At 49.7% G+C, this 24998-nt stretch overlaps 1 protein-coding gene and 1 long non-coding RNA gene across 30 annotated transcripts in view; one reads left to right on the forward strand and one right to left on the reverse strand.

Annotated features, from left to right (window-relative positions):
* LOC108594095 (uncharacterized) overlaps positions 1-24998 on the forward strand; it is a 40949-nt gene that overhangs the window by 14355 nt on the left and 1596 nt on the right. Inside the window, exon 4 of one of the 2 annotated variants that reach the window (XR_001914830.4) lies at positions 8144-8262. The exons of the other annotated variant lie outside the window; for it this stretch is intronic. This is a non-coding gene — a long non-coding RNA (uncharacterized LOC108594095). The remainder of the gene's footprint in view (positions 1-8143; positions 8263-24998) is intronic. 2 annotated transcript variants of the gene reach the window in all.
* Positions 2335-24998, reverse strand: part of ASCC2 (activating signal cointegrator 1 complex subunit 2) — a 49227-nt gene continuing 26563 nt past the window's right edge. For 15 of the 28 annotated variants that reach the window (XM_035269020.3, XM_035269014.3, XM_035268982.3 and 12 more), the window contains 12 exons: positions 21042-21116; positions 19680-19787; positions 19368-19436; positions 19100-19174; positions 17544-17736; positions 15161-15375; positions 14145-14264; positions 6933-7032; positions 6717-6847; positions 5447-5549; positions 4491-4570; positions 2335-2919 (listed from right to left, as the gene is read on the reverse strand). In XM_035269020.3, the coding sequence (XP_035124911.1) occupies positions 2748-2919; positions 4491-4570; positions 5447-5549; positions 6717-6847; positions 6933-7032; positions 14145-14264; positions 15161-15375; positions 17544-17736; positions 19100-19174; positions 19368-19436; positions 19680-19787; positions 21042-21116 (1441 nt within the window). In that variant the 3' untranslated portion in view covers positions 2335-2747. Of the gene's footprint in view, positions 2920-4490; positions 4571-5446; positions 5550-6716; positions 6848-6932; positions 7033-14144; positions 14265-14887; positions 15376-17543; positions 17737-19099; positions 19175-19367; positions 19437-19679; positions 19788-21041; positions 21117-24998 lie in introns of all 28 variants that reach the window. The other 13 variants (XM_078338003.1, XM_035269000.3, XM_078337946.1 and 10 more) reach the window with 3 other exon arrangements.

Consider the following 24998-nt stretch of genomic DNA (forward strand, 5'->3'; position numbering starts at 1 on the left):
TTTAGTAGACATGGGGTTTCACTATGTTGACCAGGCTGGTCTCGAACTTTTGACCTCAGGTGAACCACCCGCCCTGCCCTCCCAAAGTGCTGAGGTTATAGGCATGAGCCACTGTACCTAGCCCTTATTATTTTCATTTACGCACATTCCCTTCTAGAATTGCTTGATATTAAAGAAAAAATTAATTTTTTTAGACAGAGTGAGACTCTGTCTAAAAAAAAAGAGACAAGGTCTCACTCATTGCCCAGGCTGGAGTGCAGTGGCATGATTATAGCTCACTGCAGCATCCAACTCCCGGGTGTACCCTCCAACTCCTGGGCTCAAGTGATCCTCCTGCCTTGGCCTCCCAAGTAGCTGGGACTACAGGTGTTTACCACCACATCCACCTTATTTTTTATTTTCTGTAGGGATTGGGTTTTCCTATGTTTCACAGGCTTGAGTGGCTACCAATGTTAATTAAACCTTGGGATCTCCTCAGAGGATTTAATTGGCACCAAGTGGAAAGGTTTCATCTGGTCCAGCAGGATCACTGTACAGATGGGAAAACTGAGGCCCTGAGAGGTAAGGCAGTAGGCCTAGGAACACCATTCTGGATGGCCCCTGAGCTGTTTTCAAAGCACCCCTGAAAGAGTGCTTGCAAGATCTGAAACCAGAAAACAGTAGTTACTCAAGGGAGATGAATTTTGACCTGGCACTACATTCTGAAAAATTTGAAAAACTGCCTCCGTCTTCTCAGATCCTTTAAACCAGGATTTTCACGTGAGGCCTGAACTCCAGTCCAGGAGGGTGGGAGGTATGGATGACTACGTGAAGGTGAGAGGGGCTGTGTGAACAGGAATGGGTAAGGCCAGTAAATCCTGGGAACCTCCAACCCACCTTACTTTGCTCCAGGGACAAGCACTGGGCCTGAGGAGTTCAGGGAGGTCCCTGGCAAATGCCTCCAGGAGGAAACAGCCTTCCTGCTGCCTGTCAGGACAGTTGATCCTGGGCCTGATCTTAGCTAATTTCAGCAGCTCAAGGGGAGGACACCACCCCTGTATCTGTTCTGCCTCTCAAATGCACCAAGAGAGCTGGCAAGGCAGAGGGATTGCTATTGATTTTCACTTGTGCAGGCTGACCTAACAAAACCAATCGGTCAAGTGCCTGTCTGCCTCTGCCTCAGACTCTCATCCCAGGCATGTGCAAATAAATTGCACCAGCATCCAGGGTGATTTGTCAAGGTCCAGCTAGGCACGGACTCTGGCTTCCGCTGACAGGACAGGGCTCCAGGCTAGGCTGGGCTCGGGTTAGCCCAGTCAATGCCCCGCTGTTGACTTGCCATTGACTGACACCACATGGGAATGGAGGGGCCTGGCAGCTGCTGCCACACTAGGAGCTGGAGGGCCATGCCTGGGAGGGACTTTGAGGAGCCAGGCCCCTACTCACTTTGGCAGGGCTTGGCAGTGACATTCTTGTTTCTTTATTTTTTCTTTCTTTCTTTATTTTTTGAGACGGAGTTTCGCTCTTGTTACCCAGGCTGGAGTGCAATGGCGTGATCTCGGCTCACTGTAACCTCCGCCTCCTGGGTTCAGCCAATTCTCCTGCCTCAGCCTCTTGAGTAGCTGGGATTACAGGCATGCGCCACTGTGCCCAGCTAATTTTTTGTATTTTTAGTAGAGATGGGGTTTCACCATGTTGACCAGGATGGTCTCGATCTCTTGACCTCGTGATCCACCCGCCTCAGCCTCCCAAAGTGCTGGGATTACAGGCATGAGCCACTGCGCCCAGCCCTTACTTGTTTCTTAAGGTTTCTGTCTGAACTCCCGATTTGGGAGGGTTTATTAGTGTAGATACAGCCACTAGGTGCTGAGTTTCGATACTGCCTCTGCCACTGGCTCAGTGTCCTTGGACCAGTTGTGAGATGGGAGATGATACCATGTGTGGGGGTCTAGAGCCCTATAAAGGCCAGGGTTCAGACTAAGTGTCCAATCCCCATTCTGCCACTTCCTAGCTGTGGCCTGGGCAGGCGCCTTCAGGCTTCAGTGCCTCACTTTCCTCATTTAGTACGTACTACGGGGCTGCAAATGGTACCTGCCTCCTGTGGTGGAGCTGTCAGAACTGAATGAGAAAATGGAAAGGACCCCAGGGGCTCACCATAATGAGCCCTTCATTCCATAAGGAACGACTGGAGGTTCAGTGAAGGGGGTGATATTCTCAGAGCCACATAGCAAGGCAGGGCAGCATTAGGGGGTTTATGGGAGCCACAAGCAGGAGAGCACAGTGACCATCCTGCCCTCCAGCTGACTGTCCCTCAAGAATGAGACGCAGGGAGTGTGGTTCATGGGCATGTCTTCATTTGAAAGGGTCAAAAATTTTATTAGCAGGCCTTTTTCTGTTTTTGAATATATAGGTTTCCTGCTGTCCAGGGTAAAGGGGAAGTAGTATCTTGTTGCCCGAGGTTTGGGTTGCTTGCCTTGGGGCTCCATCCCCATCCCTTTCCCGCCAGTGCATCTGGGGGAAGGCGCCTGCTTGCCAGCCCCATGGATTCTTCCGCTGTGGGATAAGGCACTGTGTGTTCTGCAGGAAGGCGCTCGTGGCTGGCTGGTAGATGAGAGGCGGCCTTCTCAGGGGCTGCAAAGCTGAGGCTGTAGAAGGGTCAAGTTGATCTTGGGCCCTGGCAGGGGACCACCTGATAAGGAGGCCCCAGGTGATGGGAGCACGGCCTAGAGTATGGCGCCGCTGCCTCCCTGCTGGCCCTACACCAGCCCTCAAGATGGGATCATGCCTTTGCTCCTCTTGCGGTCGGCCATAGTTCTCCGGTTGTGGTTGGCTCTTGTCGCCTTGTTGGCTTCCTTCTTCCTGCGTTCCTGGGTTGTCTCTCGGCTCTGCCCATGGCCCCGGGGGCTGCCCGCCACTGCTGTTGAGCTGTCATGCCGGTACCTGAGGGAGGAACAACCCACCCCACAAGAACCTGTCAGGTGGAAGAGGCTCTGGCGGGGAAAGCCCACAGCCTGCCTTGGTGTTCACTGGGAGAGGACACACAGACTGGGCCAGGTCACCCATGTCCCAACTTCAGACGGAAGGAGAAATGGAGGCTAGCAGGGCTATAGGGCTCTGGCCAGCCTCAAGCCTAGTGTTTTCTCTTCTCTGGACCTTGCTTCCAGGTGCGCCCATCACTCCGTGTAGCAGAGGAAAAGCTGGAGGGCTGACGTAGCCCACAGAAAATGGGGAGGGCTTTTGTCCGGTCTCCTCCTCTCTCCATCTGGGGCCACATACTGCAGCTGAGATATTACTCCTGTTTTCTATCCTAGGGCCTTGCCTGGTGACCTCCAAGGACCAAGTGCACTCACAGATGTAACCTAGGGCCCTTTCAGACCATCTCAACCCCTGGGATTTGCCAGAGCTTTGCACTCTGGGGGCTGGGATGGATGACAAGTCAGGGTTGCTCTGCTCCCAACAACCTTCTATGGCTCCCCACTTCAGAATGAAACCCAAATGCCTTCCCTGCCTTCTGCATCCAGTAGACAGTGCAGCATGAAGCCTAGGGCTGGGATGGGGGAGTGGGCTTCTCCTGGCTTGCCCTTAGGTGGAGGCAGATCCTTGGACTTTTTGGATGTTTCCTCGCTGGGAAGATGTGGGGCCTGGATGAGGAGTCTCTGGCTACTGATCTCAGCTCCCCTCAAAGATCCCTCTTCTGACCATGCCTGCTTTCTTTCTTTTTTGAGACGGAGTTTCGCTCTTGTTACCCAGGCTGGAGTGCAATGGCGCGATCTCTGCTTACTGCAACCTCTGCCTCCTGGGTTCAGGCAATTCTCCTGCCTCAACCTCCTGAGTAGCTGGGATTACAGGCACGCGCCACCATGCCCAGCTAATATTTTGTATTTTTAGTAGAGACGGTGTTTCACCATGTTGACCAGATGGTCCCGATCTCCTGACCTCGTGATCCACCCGCCTCGGCCTCCCAAAGTGCTGGGATTACAGGTGTGAGCCATGGCGCCTGGCCTGACCATGTCTGCTTTCTTACCTTTCTGCCCTCATATGACAAACTCCTCTGTGCCCTTTTTACCCTCAGGGAACCCAGCTCAAGTGCCCCGTCACTTCCATACCTCTATCAGCCAGAAAGGATGTGTGTCTGTCTGAGCTCTCTCATATTTACACTCTGCCTGGTATCAGCTACCCCTGGACGTGCTGGGTGATAAATCCCCTCCTGTGTTCATCAAGTCATGGTTACGAGTGGGGACCCTGGAGCTGAGCTATCTTGGCCCCATCTTTGCTCCATCACCTACTAGATGTGTGACATTTGGCTGATTACTTAATGTCTCTGGGCCTGAGTTTTTTCATCTGTCAAATGAGGATAGTGATAATGGTAGCTACTTCCCATGGTTGTCGTGACAACTAAATTAATACACATGGAGCACTTAGGGTGTATGTGTGGGTTTCCTGGATGGCTGGCCTTGCCTTCCCTAGATGGTGGGAAGGGTCCCTTCAGAAGCAGCCCCTTGAATGCTCACCCTTTCTTGGTGAGAAAGGCCATGCGCCTGGCTTCTGCCTTCTCTCTCAGCACTGCAGGGTCCTGCACGAAATGGTCAGGCTGTGGAAGGGAGAGGAGACCAAATCTGGAATCAGGACCTGGCCCTGAAAACACCTGAATTTGTCACCCTGGTGTGGGGCATGAGGGATCCCAGGCTGCTGCCCCTATCACCTGAGCAGTACCGCTTTTATCTGTTCTGTATATTGAGGTTCTAGTTAAGACTTCATTCAAATAAAAAGTTCAGCTACTAGAAAGTAGAATTTTCTTTTCTTTTTTGAGATGGAGTTTCGCTCTTGTTACCCAGGCTGGAGTGCAATGGCGCGATCTTCGTTCACCAAAACCTCCGCCTCCTTGGTTCAAGCAATTCTCCTGCCTCAGCCTCCCGAGTAGCTAGGACTACAGGCGTGCACCACCATGTCCAGCTAATTTTTGTATTTTCGTAGAGACGGGGTTTCACCATGTTGACCAGGATGGTCTCGATCTCTTGACCGCCTCGGCCTCCCAAAGTGCTGGGATTATAGGCGTGAGCCACCATGCCCGGCTGAAAGTAGAATTTTCTAAGCTACTGGTTCCAGGTGACTACCCAGGGCCCTTGGGGTCTCTAACTCCTCTCTGATTTTAAGGATTGCCATCCTGGGCACGGTGCCGGTAACTGCCCTTCTCCCGACCCCTGGCTCCTGAGCCTAATAATGAAGCTGGCAGCTCAGAGGCCCTGCCTTTAATCTGTCCCCTGGGCCCTCACTAGTAGGCAGCAGAAGTGAGTTCTAAGCCAGCAGCTCTCCAAGCAGACATCCTGGGCTCAAAGGGACTCCTCTTGTCCCCGCCAGTGATGCTGGGGCTGCCTCAGGGCCAGACGCAGGGAGGGGTGAGGGGCACTTCTGATTCACCCTTCAGAACCACACTCCCCGCTTCATCTATCACCTGCCAGGGAGGTACCTTGGGAGTCTCCTCGTCAGCTTCCTCTTCCTCGTCGTCGTCGTCCTCCTCCTGCCCTTCTCTAGGCACTTTGGTTCTCAGCACCTGAGGGATGGTGAATGGCCTGAAGGTATGGAGAGAAAGTGAAATCAAAGAACAGCTAGAGCCACAAGAGGAGGGAGCCTGGCTGAGTGAGGTGGCCACAAGGAGGGCTCATGAGGCTGGGAAAAACCAAAGGGGTTTCAAGCCAGCTTTGCTCCAGCTCCTGGATTCTCTGAGGTTAACAGAATTTGAGGTGGGAGTTGAAGGGGGAGGCTGAGATGGGGCCACGAGGGTCTCCAGGCCTCTCTTTAGTCAGGACAGTTCTGCTTTGACCTGTATTGGAGAATCATTACACGATTCCACCTGGAAACGTTTTCTTCAGTTAAGAAAAATGTTGCTTATAGCCATTACTGGAGATAGTGAAAAAAAAGAAAAATGGACTGAGTGCAGTGGCTCACGCCTGTAATACCAACACTTGGGGAGTTTGAGGTGGAGGGATCACTTGAGCCCAGGAGGTTGAGTCTGGTCTGGGCAACATAGTGAGACTCCTACCTCTGCAAAAAATAAAAGTTAGCCAAGTGTGGTGGTGCACACCACACCTGTAGTCCCAGCTACTCAGGAGGCTGAGGTGGGAGGATCACTTGTAGTCCAGGAGGTCAAGGCTGCAGTGAGCCATGATTGCACTCCAGCCTGGGTGACAGAGTGAAAACCTGTCTCAAAAAAGAGAAAAAGTGGCCAGGTATGGTGGCTCATACCTGTAATCCCAGCACTTTGGGAGGCTGAGGTGGGTGGATCACCTGAGGTCAGGAGTTCAAGACCAGTTTGACCAAAATGGTGAAACCTTGTCTCTACTAAAAATAAAAAAGTAGCTGGGTGTGGTAGCATGTACCTATAGTCCCAGCTACTCAGGAGGCTGAGGCAGCAGAATCGCTTGAACCTGGGAGGCGGATATTGCAGTGAGCCGAGATCGCGCCACTGCAGTCCAGCCTGGGCAACAGAGTGAGACTCCATCTCAAAAAACAAAAGAAAGAGAAAAAGAAAAATGCAAAGCTACTGCATGACACTGAATAAATGCTGTCCCATTCAAGGTGGGCTGGGATGGAGGAGCACTGGATTAGGAGAGAGGAGGATTGGGTTTGGGCCCCGATTCTGCCACTGACTTGTTCATCTATGTAAACAAGAGGGTGAGGGAGCCCCACAGGCCTAAAAGCTGTTCTGCTCTGGAATGCCACCCGCCCTATGACCTCACCTGCGGCTGATAAGCTCGTCGTCTGAGTCTGCATCGTTGGCACCCACCTGGTTGCCATCGTATGTGTCATCGTACTCATCCTCATAGTAAACATTGTGGTAGGGCAGGCTCTCGCCTGGCTGCAGTAGCACCTACAATGGCAGAAGCATGGGTTGGAGGGACTCAGGGGCTGTCCTGGTCTCCCCAGCCCAGCAGAGGCTCAGCTTGGTGGCCTACCTCCTCCACCACCACACTGTACTGCTCATAGCGCTGCCGCTGCGCCGCCACTGTGCGCTTGTCATTCAGCAAACTCCGTGTGTTCTCCTCCTTCTTGGTGCTGAGAGGGAACAGCAGAGAGAGAAAGGAAAACCATCAGGCTTGGAACTACTGCAGGGTATGGAGAGTCCAGAGACCACAGGTCACTGCACTACCCCTCAGAATGGCACAGAGACAAATGAAATCAAACATTGGTGAGGGCGTGGGAGGGTGAAACCCTCACTGCTGCTGGTGCCCATGAGGACGGCTCCAGCCTCTTTAGAGAGCATCCCAAGAGCCACTGTTTTTTTTAGATGAAGTCTTGCTGTCACCCAGGCTGGAGTACAGTGGCCTGATCTTGGCTCACTGCAACCTCCCAGGTTCAAGTGATTCTCCTGCCTCAGCCTCTTGAGTAGCTGGGACTACAGGCATGCACCATCATGCCCGGCAAATTTTCGTATTTTTAGTAGAGACAGGGTTTCACCATGTTGGCCAGGCTGGTCTCAAATCCTGATCTCAAGTGATCTGCCCACCTTGGCTTCCCAAAGTGTTGAGATCACAGGCATGAGCCACCACACCCGGCCGAGAGCCACTGTTAAAAGGTAAATTGGGGCTGGATGTGGTAGCAGGCACCTGTAATCCCAGCTACTCAGGAGGCTGAGGCAGAGAACTGCTTGAACCCGAGAGGCAGAGGTTGCAGTGAGCAGAGATCCTGCTACTGCACTCCAGCCTGGGCGACAGAGAGAGACTCTGTCTCAAAAAAAAAAAAAAAAGTAAAATTTGCTCACCTTTTGAACAGGATATTCCCTGTCAAGGCATCTACACTAAAGAGATGCTGGCTGTGTGTACAGAGGTCTGATTAAAGATTTTCTTTCAGCATTGTTTGCAACAGTGAAAAATGGAAAGCAACTAATGTCCATCATGAGTGAAAGAGCCAAATGAACTGTGCCACATCTGTATTACAGATCGCTGTGTGGTAGCTGTCAAGAAAGACAGTGATCTATTTGTGCTGATGTGGAAAGAATTCTCTTATTCCCAAGGAAAAAAAGCAAACCACACTAACTCTTCTATGACCACACACCTATGCATGACAATGCAGAGAGAAGGCTAGTAAGCCCCACACCAGATGATGATGGTTACCGCTTGGAAGCACCTGAAGTTGTCTAAATTTTTTTTTTTTTTTTTTGCTACAGGCTAGAATGCAATGGTATGATCTGGGCTCATCTGCAACCTCTGCCTCCTGGGCTCAAGCAATTTTTGTGCTGCAGCCTTCCCAATAGCTTGGAGTACAGGCTCATGCTACCATACCCAGGTAATTTTTGTATTTTTTTAAATAGAGATGGGTTATCTGCCACGTTAGCTAGGCTGGTCTGGAACTCCTGGCCTCAAGTGAAACACCTGCCTCAACCTCCCAAGATGGTAGAATTACAGGCATGAGTCACTGTGCCCAGCCTAAATTTAAATTTCTTGTAGAGATAGGGTCTCACCATATTGCCCAGGCTGGTCTTGAACTCGTGGGCTCAAGTGATCCTCTACTTCGGCCTCCCAAAGTGCTGGGATTACAGGAGTGAGCTACTGTGCCCAGCCCTGGATCTCTTAAACAAAAATTTTTTTCATTTAAAAATTTTATTTATTTTTTCCAAAATGACCTTTCCTTGCCAACAAACAAAAATTTAAGAAGCAGCACGGCCACATGTGGCTTTCTTACTGAGCTCAAGGGAGACCTACGGACCTTTGGGGTACAAGAAAAGGGGGGGCCCAGTACTCTTCCTATCACCCCACCTGACCATAGGGGCCTTCTGTCTTTTTCACTGCTCAAGTTCCCATGTGAAATTTCACTGGAAGAATAATAGTTTGGAAGACTAACTCCTGTCATGTCACAGCTGAGGGCACTCGGGTGCACTGGAGGTGGGAAGGGAGATGTTTGGGTCACAGTGAGCTGCAGCACAGCCACAAGAGGGAATGAGGGCTCTCAACCTGTGGTTTTGCAAACCCGTGAAACAACCTGGCTTGTCAGAAACATACCCTGGCCTGTGGAATGTAGCTTCTAGCCTGGGGAAAATCAATATGAGACGCCAGGCAAGAAAATCCAGCTTAGCTGTGAAATTGGGTCTCTGGAATGTATCAAGGGTAAGATAAAAAGAAGAGACACAAAGCCAAACACAGCTTCCATAAAAATCTTCTATTAACTGGCTTTTGGTGCAGGGAGGGGCAGGCATCTGAGTCCCATCTCAGTCTGTTGGGCTGTCTGCCTGGCAGCACAGGGCAGGTCAGGACTGCAGCCTCCAGCATGGCGGGCTAGGGTTTGCCTCCCTTCAAGTCTTTATTAAGGACCCACTCCGTGCCAGGCAGGGAATGAGGCTGAGTTGGGGAGAGATTCAGAAATGAAGAAAATATAGATCTGCCCTCATGAACTCAGTATAGTAGGGGTGACAGACCAGTCAACACAAAATGTACTGAACAGAGGTCTTGGAAAAAAAGGAATGAACTTGGTTCAGGAGGTCTGGCGGGGTATCCATAGGAAGGGGCAATGGAGGCTCCACAGTAGAGGGCTATTTGATTGGACCAGGAGCCTCAGAGTATGGCAGGAGGGATGGTGCACTTGATTTAGACCAGGGAGAAATCTCAGTTCAAAGAAATCTTTCACTCCACCAGAGAAGGGGCCTGTGACTGTGACCTTGGCCCTGTACACCTGGTTTTCTTTGCTAAGTGGGAGATAGAGAGGAAGTAAAAGGGGCCCAAGCTTGTTCAGATGGGAGGTGGCACTGGTAGGAGCACACCCATGCATTGGACACATTTCCTAAGGGCCTAATAGGGCCAGGAGATGGAGGACAAATGAGAGGCGTCACCATCCTTTCTGCTACACCTTTTGCTTCTGTTCCATCCCATCCTTGGTTCTGCACAGTGGGGCAGTTCTTTCATGCTGTGTGGCCTCTGATTATGTGACTCCCTGGCAGAGCCAGGCCTGGCAAGCTCCACCCACCCTATCTGTGCCCTGGGAGAAGACACAGATAGGGACAGCGAAGCCTGGGCACCTGGGCAGCCTGTCCAGGGAGGTGCAACCTTGTTCCCATGACCTCACGTAGAGCCAGGAAGGAAAAAGAAAAATTAGGAGAGGCTGGACGTGGTGGCTCACACCTGTAATCCTAGCATTCCGGGAGGCTGAGGAGGGTGGATCACCTGAGGTCGGGAGTTCAAGTCCAGCCTGACCAACATGGTGAAACCCGTCTTTAAAAAAAAAGAAAAGAAAAAATCAGGAGAAAAGCTAGCTGGGAGAAGATCCATCAGAGGCCAGAACTTCAGTCCGGCCTGGAAACACAGGCAATGCTGGCTGCAGAGACTCTCTGGAGGAGGTAGCTTCCTTGGCCTCCAAGATGGAAGTAAGCCCAGAGAATTTGCAGGCTCCCCTGAAACCTTGCACCTCTCCCTTGCTCATCTCTTGAAGCCTGTCCTTCAAGGCCCAATTCAAACTGGTCCTTAGGAGGGTGACTTCTGCCTTTGAACTTCTAAAGGGCCTGCAGAAACAAAAGACCCCTCCTTTTTCAGGTGAAGAATCAGGGGATCCAGAGAGACAGAGCAACCCTCTTGAGGTCACACAGCCACTAACAGCAGACCCAGGGCCAAACACAGGTCTCCTGACTCAGGTCTGCTTCGCCATTTCCTGGGCTGTGTGATCACAGGCAAGTCCCTTATCCTCACTAAGTCTCAGTTCCTTCTCTTGGCACCCACTTCCTGGGGCTGATGCAAGAAAGAAATAAGACGACATGTAGAAGCAGATCCAGCACTTGCTGAGCTCCACAAAGTGAAACCTGTTTCTTTTACTACAGGACTTTTCAGAGCCTTATGTGCTCTGTGCCTCCCCAAAAGGCAGACCAAGGGCACAGACATTTTTTTAATTTTTAATTTTTTTTGAGGCGGGGACAGAGTTTTGCTGTTGTTGCCCAGGCTGGAGTGCAATTGAGTAATCTTGGCTCACATGACCTCCGCCTCCTGGGTTCAAGCACTTCTCCTGCCTCAGCCTCCTGAGTAGCTGGGATTACAGATGCCCAATACCACACCAGCTAATTTTTTGTATTTTTAGTAAAGGCGGGGTTTCACCATGTTGGCCAGGCTGGTTTCGAACTCCTGATCGCAGGTGATCTACTCACCTTGGCCTCCCAAAGTGCAGGGATTACAGGCGTGAGCCATCCCACCCAGCCAGCATAGACATTTTTAGAATATATGTTATCTTCCAGGGCACTATGGAACGGTCCAAAGGCATTAGGGGACCCTGCCTCTTGCCCACTGCCTCCTTTACTGGCTATGATATTCCTGCAGCACATGTATTGATGTCTCCCCACAGCCATGCTGCACCTCACCCATGTTCCAAACAGACCCTACATTTTCTTCAAGTTTTTCCACCTTTCCACTTCATACTGGAGCTCCAGGCCTGGACCCTGTAACTCAGTTTTCCTGATAAGAAATGAGGGGTATTGGAGACTTCTGGGAAAGGTATCTTAGTCTCTAGGAGAGACACAGGATGACCTGGTCTGGACTATCTCCTGGCACTGTCATGTCTGGAAATCATAGCAGAAACAGCTGCAGCCCCACCTGCAGCCTCCAAGGAACTAGCCTGACCATCACATGAGGCCCCAAGAGACAGGAAAGATAGATCCTGGATGATAGGTCAACCAAGACTAGACTGCCCTACCTTACAGTGCCCTGTCATGCAAAGGAACAGATTTCCTTACTACTGAATCCACTGAGTGCAGTCTATCTGATTCAACAACACACATTTTAACTTCAGTACCATCGGCAGTGTCCTGCCTAATTTCTCATGTGCTTGACAGCTGTCCTCTAAGCATGATTAGGACATGTGTTCCTGCTGAAGTTCCCGTGTACCCCACCCCAGCACCTGCCACTTTGTCCTTACTTGTTTAATGGTCTTTCTCATGATCTCTGTGCTATTTGAGGGCAAGGCCTGGACATCCAGCTCACCCTGTTTCCCTGGTGTCTAGCATAGGATCTGGTGCTAGTAAATCGCTTAATAAATATTTGCTGAATGAATAAATAATGAACACATGAATGGAGGCTTGGCCTCTCTGCAATCTGTGGCCTCTAAGCTACCCAACACAGTGAATTTCTCCGTGTGGCAGCCCAGAGGGCCCCAGGAGCAAGGGCACAGCACTCTGGAAACCTGGCTACCTCAATGCCAGCCACTCTGCTGACCCTGAAAGCTGGGACCAGCCCCTTGGCAAATGCTTGTAGGTGACTTATGACCTGGGTGGGGTGAGATGAGACCTTATAATACCATGAGTCCTGGGCAAAACCACGGATCAAAGTGAAAGGCCATGTCCAGAGATGCCTAATCTCTGTGGGGAACCTACCACCCATCAGGCTCTCTGGATTGGAGCAGGGGGCCAGCCTTCTCCCAGCCTGAAGGACCCCTTGTCTGCCCCTTGCCCACCGTTGGAGCTTCAGAGGGACACATGTCCTGGAATAGCGGGCAGTGATCCAGGATAACATCTTTGGCCTGGGATCTGGGGATGTCGCAATGATGTAGGATAACATCTCTAGTCTGGGATCTGGGGATGTCGCAATATGTATGACTAAGCAGTTGCTTCCTGTCCAGCCAGCCAGATGGCTTTATAGTTGCCCTGTGCCGGTTCCCCAAGCCCTCAGCCAGCCAAGCTTTTAGCAATAGACAGCCCTAGGGTGGGGTAACAGCACAGGGCCCTAACTGAAGAAGCAACTGGCATTTCCATCCCTGGGGCTCCTACCACAAGAATGAGGCTAGCTGGTCTCCTCCCTCTCTGAACCTCACAGTTGCATCCACATGATGGTGAAAGAGCAGCCTGTACTTGTCCAGAGGTTCCCTGATTTCTGGATTCCATGCAGAACTTTGGGGGACTAGAATACATCTTATTTTGGATGTTGCACTGTTTACCATCACAGTCAACTCTGTCCCTCCGATGGGTCACCATTCCAAAGCCAAGTGATCTCTTTTGTTTTTCTCTTGAGACAGAGTCTCACTGTGTCACCCAGGCTGGAGTACAGTGGCACGATCACTGCTCACTGCACCCTTGACCTCCTGGGCTTAAGTGATCTTCCCACCTCAGCCTCCAGAGTAGCTGGAACTATAGGTGTATGCCAGCACACCAGCTCATTTTTGTATTTTTTGTAGATATGGGATTTCAGCATGTTGTCTAGGTTGGTCTTAAACTCCTGGGCTCAAGTAAGCCACCTGCCTTGGCTTCCTCAAGTGTTGGGATTATAGGCATGAGCTGCTGTGCCCGGCCCTGATCTTTTCAAAACATAAAACATGCTGACCTTGTCAGTTCATGGGACCCTTTGCTGTGCTCACTGTGGCCTTGGGACCACTGTCCCTGTTGCTCACTCTGCTTGGGAAAATTCTCCTTCCCTCCTTTGCAGAACTGATCCCTCCTCACCCTTCAGCTCTTGGTCCCATGTCATGTTCTTAGAGAAGCCTTCCTGCCTGGGGTGAAGCCCTACCAAAGGCTCAGAATTCTGTGCACCTCCAGCTTGTAGTATTTGTTATATCTACAATTTAATGTTGCTTGTTTGATGAGTTGATTAATGCAAACTCCACGTGGGCAGGGGCCATGTCTGTTTCACTCACCACTACATCCCCAGAACCTAATTAATTCAGAGCCTAGAATGCTCCAAGTATTGGACAAATATTTGTTGAACAAATGAATAAATCATGAACGGACTTTTCAATGCCAAAACAGTAGGAAGGACATAAACTAAAAATAAATAGAAAGGCCTTAAAATGGAATATGTTCACCTTCTGAAAAGCTCACCCAAAGTCCTTAATTTTCTCATTTTGTCACAGCCTGGGGAAAATCAGGTCAAAGAGTGGTTTCTGGGAAGCACTGTCCACCAGTGATTTGATGGTTAACACATTCAAAGACGTAAGAAGAAGGGAATAGGGGATAGTTTTGGCCCTTTTAACCTTTTGCTACCAACAAGGGGGATTCACTAACAGGCTCCCTGCACAGAGTCAGAACCTGAAGCCTGATCATTAGAGAACCTGCTCCTACCCACTGAATGTGCACAGGTCCAGGGTTGTGAAGGGATCCCTGTGCTGAAACTCCATGGCCAGTTCTGCCAAGATGGAGCCCTTGGTTCCCTTGTGTCCTCTCTGCACTTCCAAAATTGGGGTATCAGAACCCTGTGGCCCACTGCACTCACCTCTTGCCCTTGTGCACCCGGCTCAGGTCTACCGAGTCCCTGCTAAACACGTCAAACTCATCATTCTGGAAGACGTTGTGGCGAGATGTCAGCAGGGGTGTCGGGTCTGGTTGCATTTCTCTGGGTGGAGGACACAGAGATCAATTTAAGGAGGCCCTGCCAGCTGATGCCTACCTGTACCCCACTTCCCCCTGCTGTGTTAAATCCATCAGATTTTTCAATCCCCTTGCAACAGCCACTCTAGGACACAATCTCAAACCCTTGTAGCAGGGAGACAAGCCCCTGCCTGATCTGGCCCCTACCTGGGTATGCAGTCACACCTCAAGCAAAGCTCCCCCTCATTCCCTGCATGCCATTCACACAGGTTTTCCTTTTGTTTTTTAAAAGTGCTATCCCTCATTTAATGCTCACAGTAGTCCTATGAGGTCAATAGTCATAGATCACTCCACATCATTGTGCCTCAGTGCCCTCATTTGTAAAATGTGGCTAAGGAGGCTAAGGAACTTGTCCAAAGGCACAAAGCTAACTTCACTCATTTATGTGGTAAACATCATTTGTTCATGGAAGAAACACCCTTTCGGGCACTGGTTCTGTCCCATGGGGCCTTCAAGACAGCAGTGGGCCAAACTCAGAAATGTTAGGTGTGATGAAAGGAAGCTCTGGCCATCCTCTCTCGCAAATCTACTGGGAAGGTGGTAATGACAGGGGCAGGTCAGGAATGTAGGGGGCTCAGAAGGGCTTACCAATCCTGTGTCACATCCCTGAAGACACATCCATGGCTCTTCCCACAAAGTGTGGCAGGGATATGTACACTCTCTGCCCTGCCTGGGGCAAGTAAAAAACTCCTGCAGTACCTAAGGTTTTTAGTTTCCCCAAAGAGGACTTCAAAGGGCCAGGAAATACCATGGTGGGGAAGAGAGAACAAGCTGAGTCCTGGGCCATGAATGAGGGAAGGAAGGGGTCCCAACCCGAGGCAGCCTGGGCACCGGGAGCCTCCTCCCACCTGTCTCTCCCACCTGTCTAGGTTGCGGTCCAGCTGGGTGAGGGTGGGGGCCAGCCGCTCCTCCAGGATATTGTTGATCACCTGCTCTGGGTTGTAGTGGTAGTACTCTAGGCAGGCCAGGATGAAGCCCTCACCAAGGTCTGGCAGCAGGTCCTTCACTTGGGAGATGAGTGAGTCCAGTTCCACCCCACATACGGCAAGGCCCACAGCTGCAGCTGCTCCCATGCACTGTAGCGAGAGCCAGAGCCAAGAAGGGGAAGGCTAAGTGGGCCGGTGATAGGGCCTCAGTCCCCAAACAGCACTGGACTAGGCATCAGAGATCTGGTTCAAGTCCTGGCCCTACCCATCCTGCCTGTGGGAACTTCACCAAGTGACTCAAATCTCTCTGAGCCTCCATTTCCTTCTCTGTGAAAAAGGAGGCTCGTAATTGTTATGATTATTATATGCCTGTATCAAAATATTTCATGTAACCTCTAAATATCTATACCTACTACATATCTAGGAAAATAAGCAATAAAAAAGTTAAAAAATGTTAAGGCCAGGTGCAGTGGCTCATACCTATAATCCCAGCACTTTGGGAGGCTAAGGCAAGAGGATTACTTGGGCTCAGGAGTTAGAGACCAGCCTGAGCAACACAGTAAGACCCCATCTGTTCAAAAAATTTTACAAATTAGCCAGGTGTGGTTGTACGCACCTGTGGCCCAGCTACTTAGGAGGCTGAGGTGGGAGGATCACTTGATCCCAGGAAGTTGAGGCTGCAGTGAGCTTGATCAAGCCACTGCACTCCAGTCTGGGTGATACAGTGAGACCCTGTCTCAAAAAATAAAAAATAAAATTAAATAAATTAGGCCAGGCATGGTGGCTCACGTCTATAATCCCAGCACTTTGGGAGGCTGAGGCAGGCAGATCACCTGAGGTCAGGAGTTCTAGACCAGCCTGGCCAACATGGTGAAACCCTGTCTCTACTAAAAAAACAAAAATTAGCCAGGTGTGGTGGCAGGCAACTGTAATCCCAGCTACTTGGGAGGCTGAGGCAGGAGAATTTCTTGAACCGGGGAGGTGGAGACTGCAGTGAGGCCGAGATTGCACCACTGCACTCCAGTCTGGGTGACAGACAGAGCAAGACTCTGTCTCAAAAAACAAAAAACAAAAAAAAAGGCATATACCACTCATCTCATGGGGTTGTTTCAAATAGTTCAAAGATGCACAAAACCCAGTAAGCACAGTACCTGCAGAGACCAGGCCCTCCATAAACAGCCCTGGTTTCTACTAATCCTCCCTACTAATCCAAGGTCCCTTTCAACTCTTAACAAGTTGACTGACATTGGAGGTGAACAGCAACCACCAGAGCTGGACTGTGTGAAGATGCTCCCCTTTAATTATAATCTCCTTTTTAAGTAAGGGAGATGCATTTTATATATTGCTCAATGTGGCTTAATTGTGTTAGCCTTTTAATTTAAGGAAATTTACAGATCACAACAATATAAATCTCCATGACTCAGCTAAGAACAGAAATGGGGAAGAGGGTGGGAAAAGGTGAAGAAGGCCATTGTTCTCCAAGGCCCTGCAGGAATCACAGGGTCTGGAGTCTGGTAGGAAGGATGGTGGCATTTGTTAATGAAGCACTGAAGGCCACCCAGGCTCAGCCTATTCCATTTGATAGCTCTGGGAATCCCAACACCTCATAGAGGTGGGCACTGCATCTGTCCCCACCTTATAGATGAGGAACCAAGGTTCGACATGAGTGACATGCGTAAGGCCGTACAGCTGCCAAGTGTCAGAACTAGGTCACACTCCTGAGCTGCCAGGCCTGAGTCCGTGTGGTCTTCATCTATCATGTTTCCTCCAACATGCAGGGGAGAGTCCTGGGCTTGGTGGCCAATCAAGACAGCCACAGATTTGGCCAGTCCTGGAAAAGCCTGAAGGGAAGGCACCAGATCCCAGGTATCCACATTTGTTCAGCGGAATCCTGGAGCCCCATGGAGGGGCTTCCAAGAAGACCAAACTATGGGCTTTGGCGCTGTTCCCAGCAGCAACCAAAAAAGCCCCACTTTCTACTAATCCTCCCTACTAATCCAAAATATCTGTTTAGAGGAGAGCTTCGAGAAGGGCTGTGGAAATGTTCATGGAGTTTCACCTGTTCATTTTATACAGGGGAAGCTGAGGCTTCGATAGTTTAAGCAACCTGCTTTCTCCTCACACCCAGTCCAGCATGCCCCTGGCTTGGGACCCTCTAAAGGTAGCACAGAGCTGACCAGTTATTGAGGCTGCCTATTCCCAAAGAAACATTTTTCCTTGAGTATAAAAGCAAAGACGGGAGGTTTCCTGTTGCCCCAGCCTCTCAGATGGGGCCAAGAAGGGACAAGCAAGGAGGGAAAAGCACCACCCAGACACACCTCCTCTTCCTCTGAGTTCTCCGGATGTGATGATGCTTGACTGACTGCCTCTGCCATCACCGCAACCCCATTACGCTCTCCGTTAGGCTCCTCAGTCACTGATGGGTCTTTAGCATCTGTGGCTTTCCGTCTCTCCACCCCTTCCCATGCACTCTCAACTGCCTGGAGGATGTAGGCAGTCCGCGTCTCGTCCCTGTGAGGACTTGTTAAGGGGTCTGTCTTAGGTTCCCAGTTCTGAAGTGGCATAATTTCTCAGTCCCTCCCCAGCATGTGACCACATGATTCCTGCCAGGGGCTTTCTGGGCTATAGCCAAGTGGGCATCATGGGCACCTGTACTGCATGGCAAAATGGGTCAGAGTATAGCCACTCTGGCTTTATAACCTAGCACCTGCCCCTCAGCAGAAAGCAGCTCTGAGTAAAGACAGGGCCAGGGCTGCCATCAGAGTGTCCTGGGGCACAGGTTTGGACGAGCCAGCAGCTCCTCTTTTGTACTGACTGCCAGAAGGAGGGCATGGTAGGGCCACTGCCACTGGGCTTCCTGTCCAGTCGGCTGAGGGCATTCTGCAAAGGCTGGGGGTGTCCCTGAAGCAGGATTGAGCAATCTGCTACAGCCACCAAAATGACTCATAGGCCGATCCTCCCTGTCCTTCCTTCTTGTTGACCACCCTGGGCTCTGCTAAGCCAGAAATCTGAGAGTCTCCTTCTAAGGGGAAAATCTCCATTAGCTTCTTCCTGGAATGGGAACACCTCTATCTCCCTCACTCTGCTTCTTGTCCAAACCCTCATCATCCATGCTTGGATGCCAGCAACAGCAAGCCTCACGGTGGTCCTGGGCCAGTGCATTCTCTTCCCTATGCTAGACAGAGCTTTTCCAAAGTATAGAATTGCCCATGTCACCTCCTGCTTCACAGCCCCTGCAGGACAGAGCCTAGTGACGGTCACCCCAGGGCTGTGCACGTTGCTGGCCTTCACCTTACCTGCCATACCCCAATTCCTCCTCCTGGGAGACCCCTTCTTAATGACTGCTCCCTGCACTCCATAGATGACGTCTGTGGCTCCGAGGAGCCTATTCTGGGAACATTCTTGTCCTTGCCCTTAGCTCCTGGTTTGGTGCTCTCCCATGCTTTCTGCTGTTCTTCTGCTTGGATATCACTTCCATCTGATACCCCCACCCAGAGCTCTGCTGGGTGAGGCGCCTCCTCTGGTTTCCTGACCTCTGAATTCTTCCCATATGACACTCTATCTAACTACCTGTTTACTTGTCCACCTCCCCTCCTGTAATGAGGAGGGACTGAGTCCATCTTGGTCACACAGGCCCAAATACTCAGAAAATATACAGGGGAAACAGGACTGCATCTCCCCTGCTCCAAGCATCAGAGCAGTATCTCCTCTAACAAAGGTGAGGCTGGGGCCTTGGCAGGTCTCTTTGGACAGCTGGCTGACCTGTACCTTCTGGGGCTGAACCTCTCTCCACTCCTCTGGGTTCCAGAAGCCTGTTTCACCTCTGACCTAGTCAAGCCGGGTCCTGTTGCAGTGGGATATGGTAGAAGGATACAAGACTGACGAGGCCTGCTGCAGTAAGCTGATGTCTTCGGCCACGGGGAAGAGTGCATCATAGTCCCGGAGGAACCTTTGGGGCAGAGAGCAGATGGGATGGACAGGGCTGGGGGCACAGGAACACTGTGCTGCTGCAGGCCCCTCCCTGTGTCTGCTGCCCGACCTTATTCAAAACATAGTGGGCCTATGCCAGGGCCTCTATCATGTAAGGCCTCTTGGGGACTGGTACGAGAGGCATGGGCCTGGCTCAGCTTAGCCACACTCACCTCTTCTCCTGCAGCAAGGAGCTGAAGATCTGAAGGAACTCTTCAATGAAGCCCTGAATGTTGTCACAGCTAGAACAGGACATCAGGGAAGATGAGCTCATGCAATGCGAGATGAGCTGCAGCTCCTTTATACACCCCCTGCCCGCCTTCAAGGCTGGGGCCCGATGGAGGAATGAGGCATTTTTCTCGGTTTCTTGTCTCTGTTCAGCCAACCCCAGAGCAGGGGAGGATGCCAAGATGAAATGATGGAAATGCTCCTGCAGGGCTTGGGGAGGAGACTCTTCTACCAGGAGGCAATTCCTGAGGGCTTACCTGCTTTCCAGAATGGGAAGGAGGCAGATCTGGTTCAGGATGATGTGGAAAATCTCCATTAGCTTCTTCCCGGAATGGGAGAGCCTCTGCCACAGATCACCTAGAAGCCTAGGCCAGAGAGAAAAAAGACATAGGTTTATGAGAAAAGGCCTGAGAGGCTGGGTGCCATGGTTTACACCTGTAATTCCAGCACCTTGGAAGGCTGAGGTGGGAGGATCATTTGAGCCCCGGGAGTTTGAGACCAGCCTGAGCAACTAAGTAAAATCCTGTCTCTAAAAAAATTTTAAAATGAGTCAAGTGTGGTAATGCAGGCCTGTAGTTCCAGCTACTGGGGAGGCTAAGGCAGGGGGATTGCATTTGCCTGGGAGGTCAAGGCTGCAGTGAGCCATGATGGCGCCACTGCATCCAGCCTGGGTGACAGAGCGAGATGCTGTCTCAAAAAAAAAAAGAAAAGAAAAATAGGCACGGAGGACGCCTCTCGCCAGCAGTTGCAGGTGCCTCCCTGGAGCAGAGAAGGCCTCACAATTCACTGCTGAGAGTGGCTGGCAAAAGCCACAGGCCCAGAGAAGCCAGCTGGTTCCAGGGCTGCTTCTCAGTTTAAACAGTGGGTCAGGAACCAGCAGGCTGAGTACCAAGAGGGTGGAGTAACAGCTGAGGAAAGGGTTTAAACACAGGGGCCAGCCATGTTGGTGTTTTAGGGGACTGGGTTAATAGACTTAATTTCCTTGGTACAACCAGGACTTTGGGTCAAATCTCCTTCATGCTGTTTAGTAACACCTAACTCTAGTTGTTGCAATCTTTCTTGTTAGGTCCTCACACAATTCTTCACAGAGAATGTATTATTATTATTATTTTGCAGGGGGGTTTGTATTTTCTTTTCTTTTCCTTCTTCTTTTCAGGTAGGTAATGCTGCTAAATTTTATTATTATTTTTTAAATGTTAAGAGATTTTTTTAAAATGCAGTTGGAGACCAGCCTGGCCAACACGTCAAAACCCCATCTCTACAAAAAATACAAAAATTAGCCGAGTGTGGTGGCACGTGCCTGTAATCCCAGCTACTCGGAGACTGAGGTGGGAGGACTGATGGAGGTCAGGAGGTTAGGAGGTCAAGGCTGCAGTGAGTTGTGACTATACTACTGCACTCCAGTCTGGGTGAGACAGCGAGACCCTGTCTCAAACAACAATAAAAAACACATGCAGAGGCCAGGGAAGTGGCTAGGGAGGGATGCAGAAGCCCAATGCTGCACAATCCCTGCTTCCTCCTACTTGTCTTAGAGATGGGGATGCTAATGCCTAGGGAAGGCAGGGCCATGCTCAGGCCTCTCTCCCACAACAACATTCTTCACTTTGTCCCCGCCTCACTTGCTATCTTCAAGCCTCCTCTTCTTAATTGCAGACTCCATTTCAGGAATTGCTGCTTCGTAGAAGGAAGCTAGTCTGTGGAGGCACACACACGGAAAATGCTGGATTAGTTCATAAATAACACACTTTGTAAGAACAGCAAAGCAAACTCCAGGGAGTGGGAAGACCCATTTATTTTTCCACACAATTTTCTCCAGGGACTCCCTGGTTCTTCCCTGAGCCAACCCCAGACTGACCCACTGGGGCTGGTCCCAGAACAGCCTCCTAGGAAGTGACCTATAGCCATGTCCCTCATTTGGATGGGCAACTAAGGCCCAGAGAGGCTCATACTAACAGAGGAATCAGAAGGCCACTTAGGACCCACTGAAGTTTGAGAAGCAGATGCAAGATTACTTGCTTGTAATTTTCTTGTTCAAAAACTGTCAGTTAGCCAGGCAAACTGACACTTTACATGCCTGTAATCCCAGAACTTTGTGGGGTGACAGAAGAGGACTGCTTGAGCCAAGAGCTCAAGATCAGCCTGAGAAACAGGCTGGCGAAACGCCATCTCTACAAAAAATACAAAAATTAGCCAGACATGGTGGTACACACCTGCAGTCCCAGCGACTTGGGAGGCCAAGGCAGTAGCCCGAGGTGTCAAGGCTACAGTGAGCAGTGATCACACCACTGCATTCCGGCCTGGGTGACAGAGTGAAATCCTATCCCCTCAAAAAAAACAATTGTTCTGTCTGGGTGCAGTAGCTCATGCCTATAATCCCAGCACTTTGGGAGGCTGAGGTGGGCGGATTACTCAAGGTCAGGAGTTCAAGAGCAGCCTGGCCAACATGGTAAAACCCTGTGTCTACTAAAAATATGAAAATGTTTGAGTAGGCATGGTGGTGCATGCCTGTAATCCCAGCTACTCAGGAGGCTGAGGCGTGAGAATTGTCTGAAGCCAGGGAGGTGGAGGTTGCAGTGAGCCAAGATCGTACCACTGCACTCCAGCCTGGGCAACAGGGTGAGACTGTCTCAAAAAAAAATTGTGTTAACATGAAAATACCAACACAATATTTGTATTTGGTCAAAATAGGCTAAATGTTCTCATGATTTTTTCCAACCCCACTGGAAATGAGAAAATATATTAAAATTAAAAAATAATAATTAAAAATTTTAAGAAAAAAATGTATTTTCTATATTGGCTTATAGGTTAAGACAGTTGACACTATTTTTTTAACTAATTAATTTTTTGAGATAAAGTCTAGTTATATTGCCTAGGCTGGTTTTGAATTCCTAGGCTTAAGCAATCCTTCTGCCTCAGCCTCCCAAGAAGTTGAAATTACAGGTACCTGGCTTAAAACTTTTATAAAATTAAGGCTGTGCATGGTGGCTCATGCCTGTAATCAATCCTAGCACTTTGTGGGGGCCAAGGTGGGCGGATCACTTGAGGTCAGAAGTTTGAGACCAGTGTGGTTAACATGGTGAAACCCTGTCTCTACTAAAAATATGAAAATTAGCTGGACATGGGGGCGGGCACCTGTAATCCCAGCTACTCGGGAGGCTGAAACAGGAGAATTGCTTGAATCTGGGAGGCAAAGGTTGCAGTGGGCCGAAATCGAGCCACTGTACCCCTAGCCTGGGTGACAGAGTGAGACTCTGTCTCAAAAAAAAAGAAAATTATAAAACTAAAAATAGTTTATATAAAATTATTTTCAAATAAATATAATTATACTAACAAAAAGAAAAGAAACAACTGCTAGCAGCTCCCTACCTCCTATGACAGCAAACCATAATTATTCTCTCTGGTACATCCATACCAGTCACAGTATAGTCAATCTTGCTTTTCACCTTGGCGATTTCACACCAACCCTTCCTAACTCAAATTCAAACTCTCCATCCCAGCTGCACAGCCACTCAACATCCAGAGACCAGCACGCCCGCAGCCCTCTGGCTTTCTCTCAGGCTAATGCTGGCCACTGCTCTCCTCTTCTTTCTCATTCTCCTCCTCCTCCATGCAGCATTCCAGGCTCACCTCCTCCCTGTGCACTTCCTGATCGTGCTCACTCATGTGAATTCCTCCTTTCCAGAACTAGATGCACTGCACTTGGAATACACTGCCCTGGCAAGTGAAACTGCAGCTGTCTCTTTTCTGTGGTATAATTCTTCCTCCAAACATCTTAAGCTTCCCAAAGCTGGAACTACAGCTTAAGTGCCTAGGTCAGTGCTGAATTTGGAGCAAGTCCTCTGTAAACACGTGTCTGTCAACTGGCTGGTTTCTGGCAAGGCATCCTACTGCAATGCTATACATAACAAAGAGTAACTATGCCAAAAAAGGTGGGCCCCGCTAGGCCCACAGCATAGTCCAGAAAACGACAGAGAGGGCAGTTTGGCCTAAACAGGTTCAGCTGTTGCCAAGATAAGTTGCTGGTGGGAGAGTAAATTGGAACAACCCCCATGGAGGGCGATTTGGCAAGATCTGCGAATATTAAAAATGCACATACCATCTGTCCCTGCTAGTCTACTTCTAGGAATTATTCCTCATATATACTTGCAAGGTACAAAATAATGTGTGTGCAAAGTTGTTCTTTGTAATTTTTGTTTTTTGAGACAGAGTTTTGCTCTGTCATCCAGGTCGGAGGGCAGTGGCACAATTCCTGCTCACTGCAACCTCTGCCTCCTGGGTTCAAGTGATTCTCCCACCTCAGCTTCCTGAGTAGCTGGAATTACAGGCATATGCCACCACACCCAGCTAATTTCTGTATTTTTAGAAGAGACAGGGTTTCACCGTGTTGGCCAGGTTGCTCTCGAACTCTTGGCCTCAAGTGATCCACGTACCTAGGCCTCCCAAGGTGCTGGGATTATAGGCGCAAGCCACCACACCTGGCCTCTGTAGTGTATTTTTGTAATAGCAAACAACTGAAAAAATCTAAGGGACCATCCATGGGATTTGGTATTCCATACAGTGGAATTCTACCCCGCCATACCAAAGACATTGGAGAAAGGGGGCTCAATGCACTGATATGGGACCACTGTTAAGTAAAAAAGTAAAATGCAAGCAGTAATTACCCATAATATGCCAGCCTTAACTTTTTTAAAAGGAGGGAGATATATAATGTGCATAGTTACTCATATATGCATATATATTTGAGTATCTCTGGAAAATTCCACAAAAAAACCTAATGATGATAGTTGTACGTGAAGAATAGAATTGGGGAAGTGGAAAGGGAGACTTTTCAGTGTGTATTTTATACTTTTTGAGTTTTGAACCATGTGAATATATTATTTATTCATAAAGGGCAGAAAGAGATATACTCAGCTATACTTAAGTAGATGGGAGAGGAAGGAGGAAAAAGGTTGTTTTGAGAGAGATTATCAACAGAGCTGACGGGGCAGCAGTAAACACTTTCAGAGAGTTCTGTGGAACTGAGGTGGCTGCATTTGTTCAGCAGGGTGTTCCTGGCCTCCAGCACAGTTGGAACAGACTGGGTCAGCCCCAGGCTGTTTGTGGGTCAAAGGCAGTGTTTAGTTAAAAGTGTTTCCCTTTCTTCCTCCTCACCCAGAGATGGGTACAGCCTCTCCCCTGCCTCTGCCGTCCGTTGCAGAAAAGTCAGCTCTTCCAAAACTTACTCCTCCCCCTGTCTCCAAAGAGCCTTTCAAAAGCAATCTGTGCCACATTTGGGGAAACACTTTAACAAAATGTGAAAATGCCTATGATAAGTAAAAATAAGGAGGGTACAAAATTCTAAGAATAGTATGATCTCTAATTTCCTACTTTTCTGGATTTTCCAAATGTCCTACAAGCACCTGCTGCTTTTATCATGAGAAAAGATACCTTTATTAAAAAAAGTGAACAGCTACATACCTCTCTCTTCTGGGAAAAATGCTGGGCAGCACATTATCCTAACATTCTCTAGGAGGCTCAACAACCTTAATGTCTGATTTTTATAAGCTGAGGCGACCAGGGAGGGGTCACAGCACCAG

The sequence above is a fragment of the Callithrix jacchus genome, chromosome 1 (assembly GCF_049354715.1).
Source record: "Callithrix jacchus isolate 240 chromosome 1, calJac240_pri, whole genome shotgun sequence".
Taxonomy (NCBI): Eukaryota; Metazoa; Chordata; class Mammalia; order Primates; family Cebidae; genus Callithrix; species Callithrix jacchus.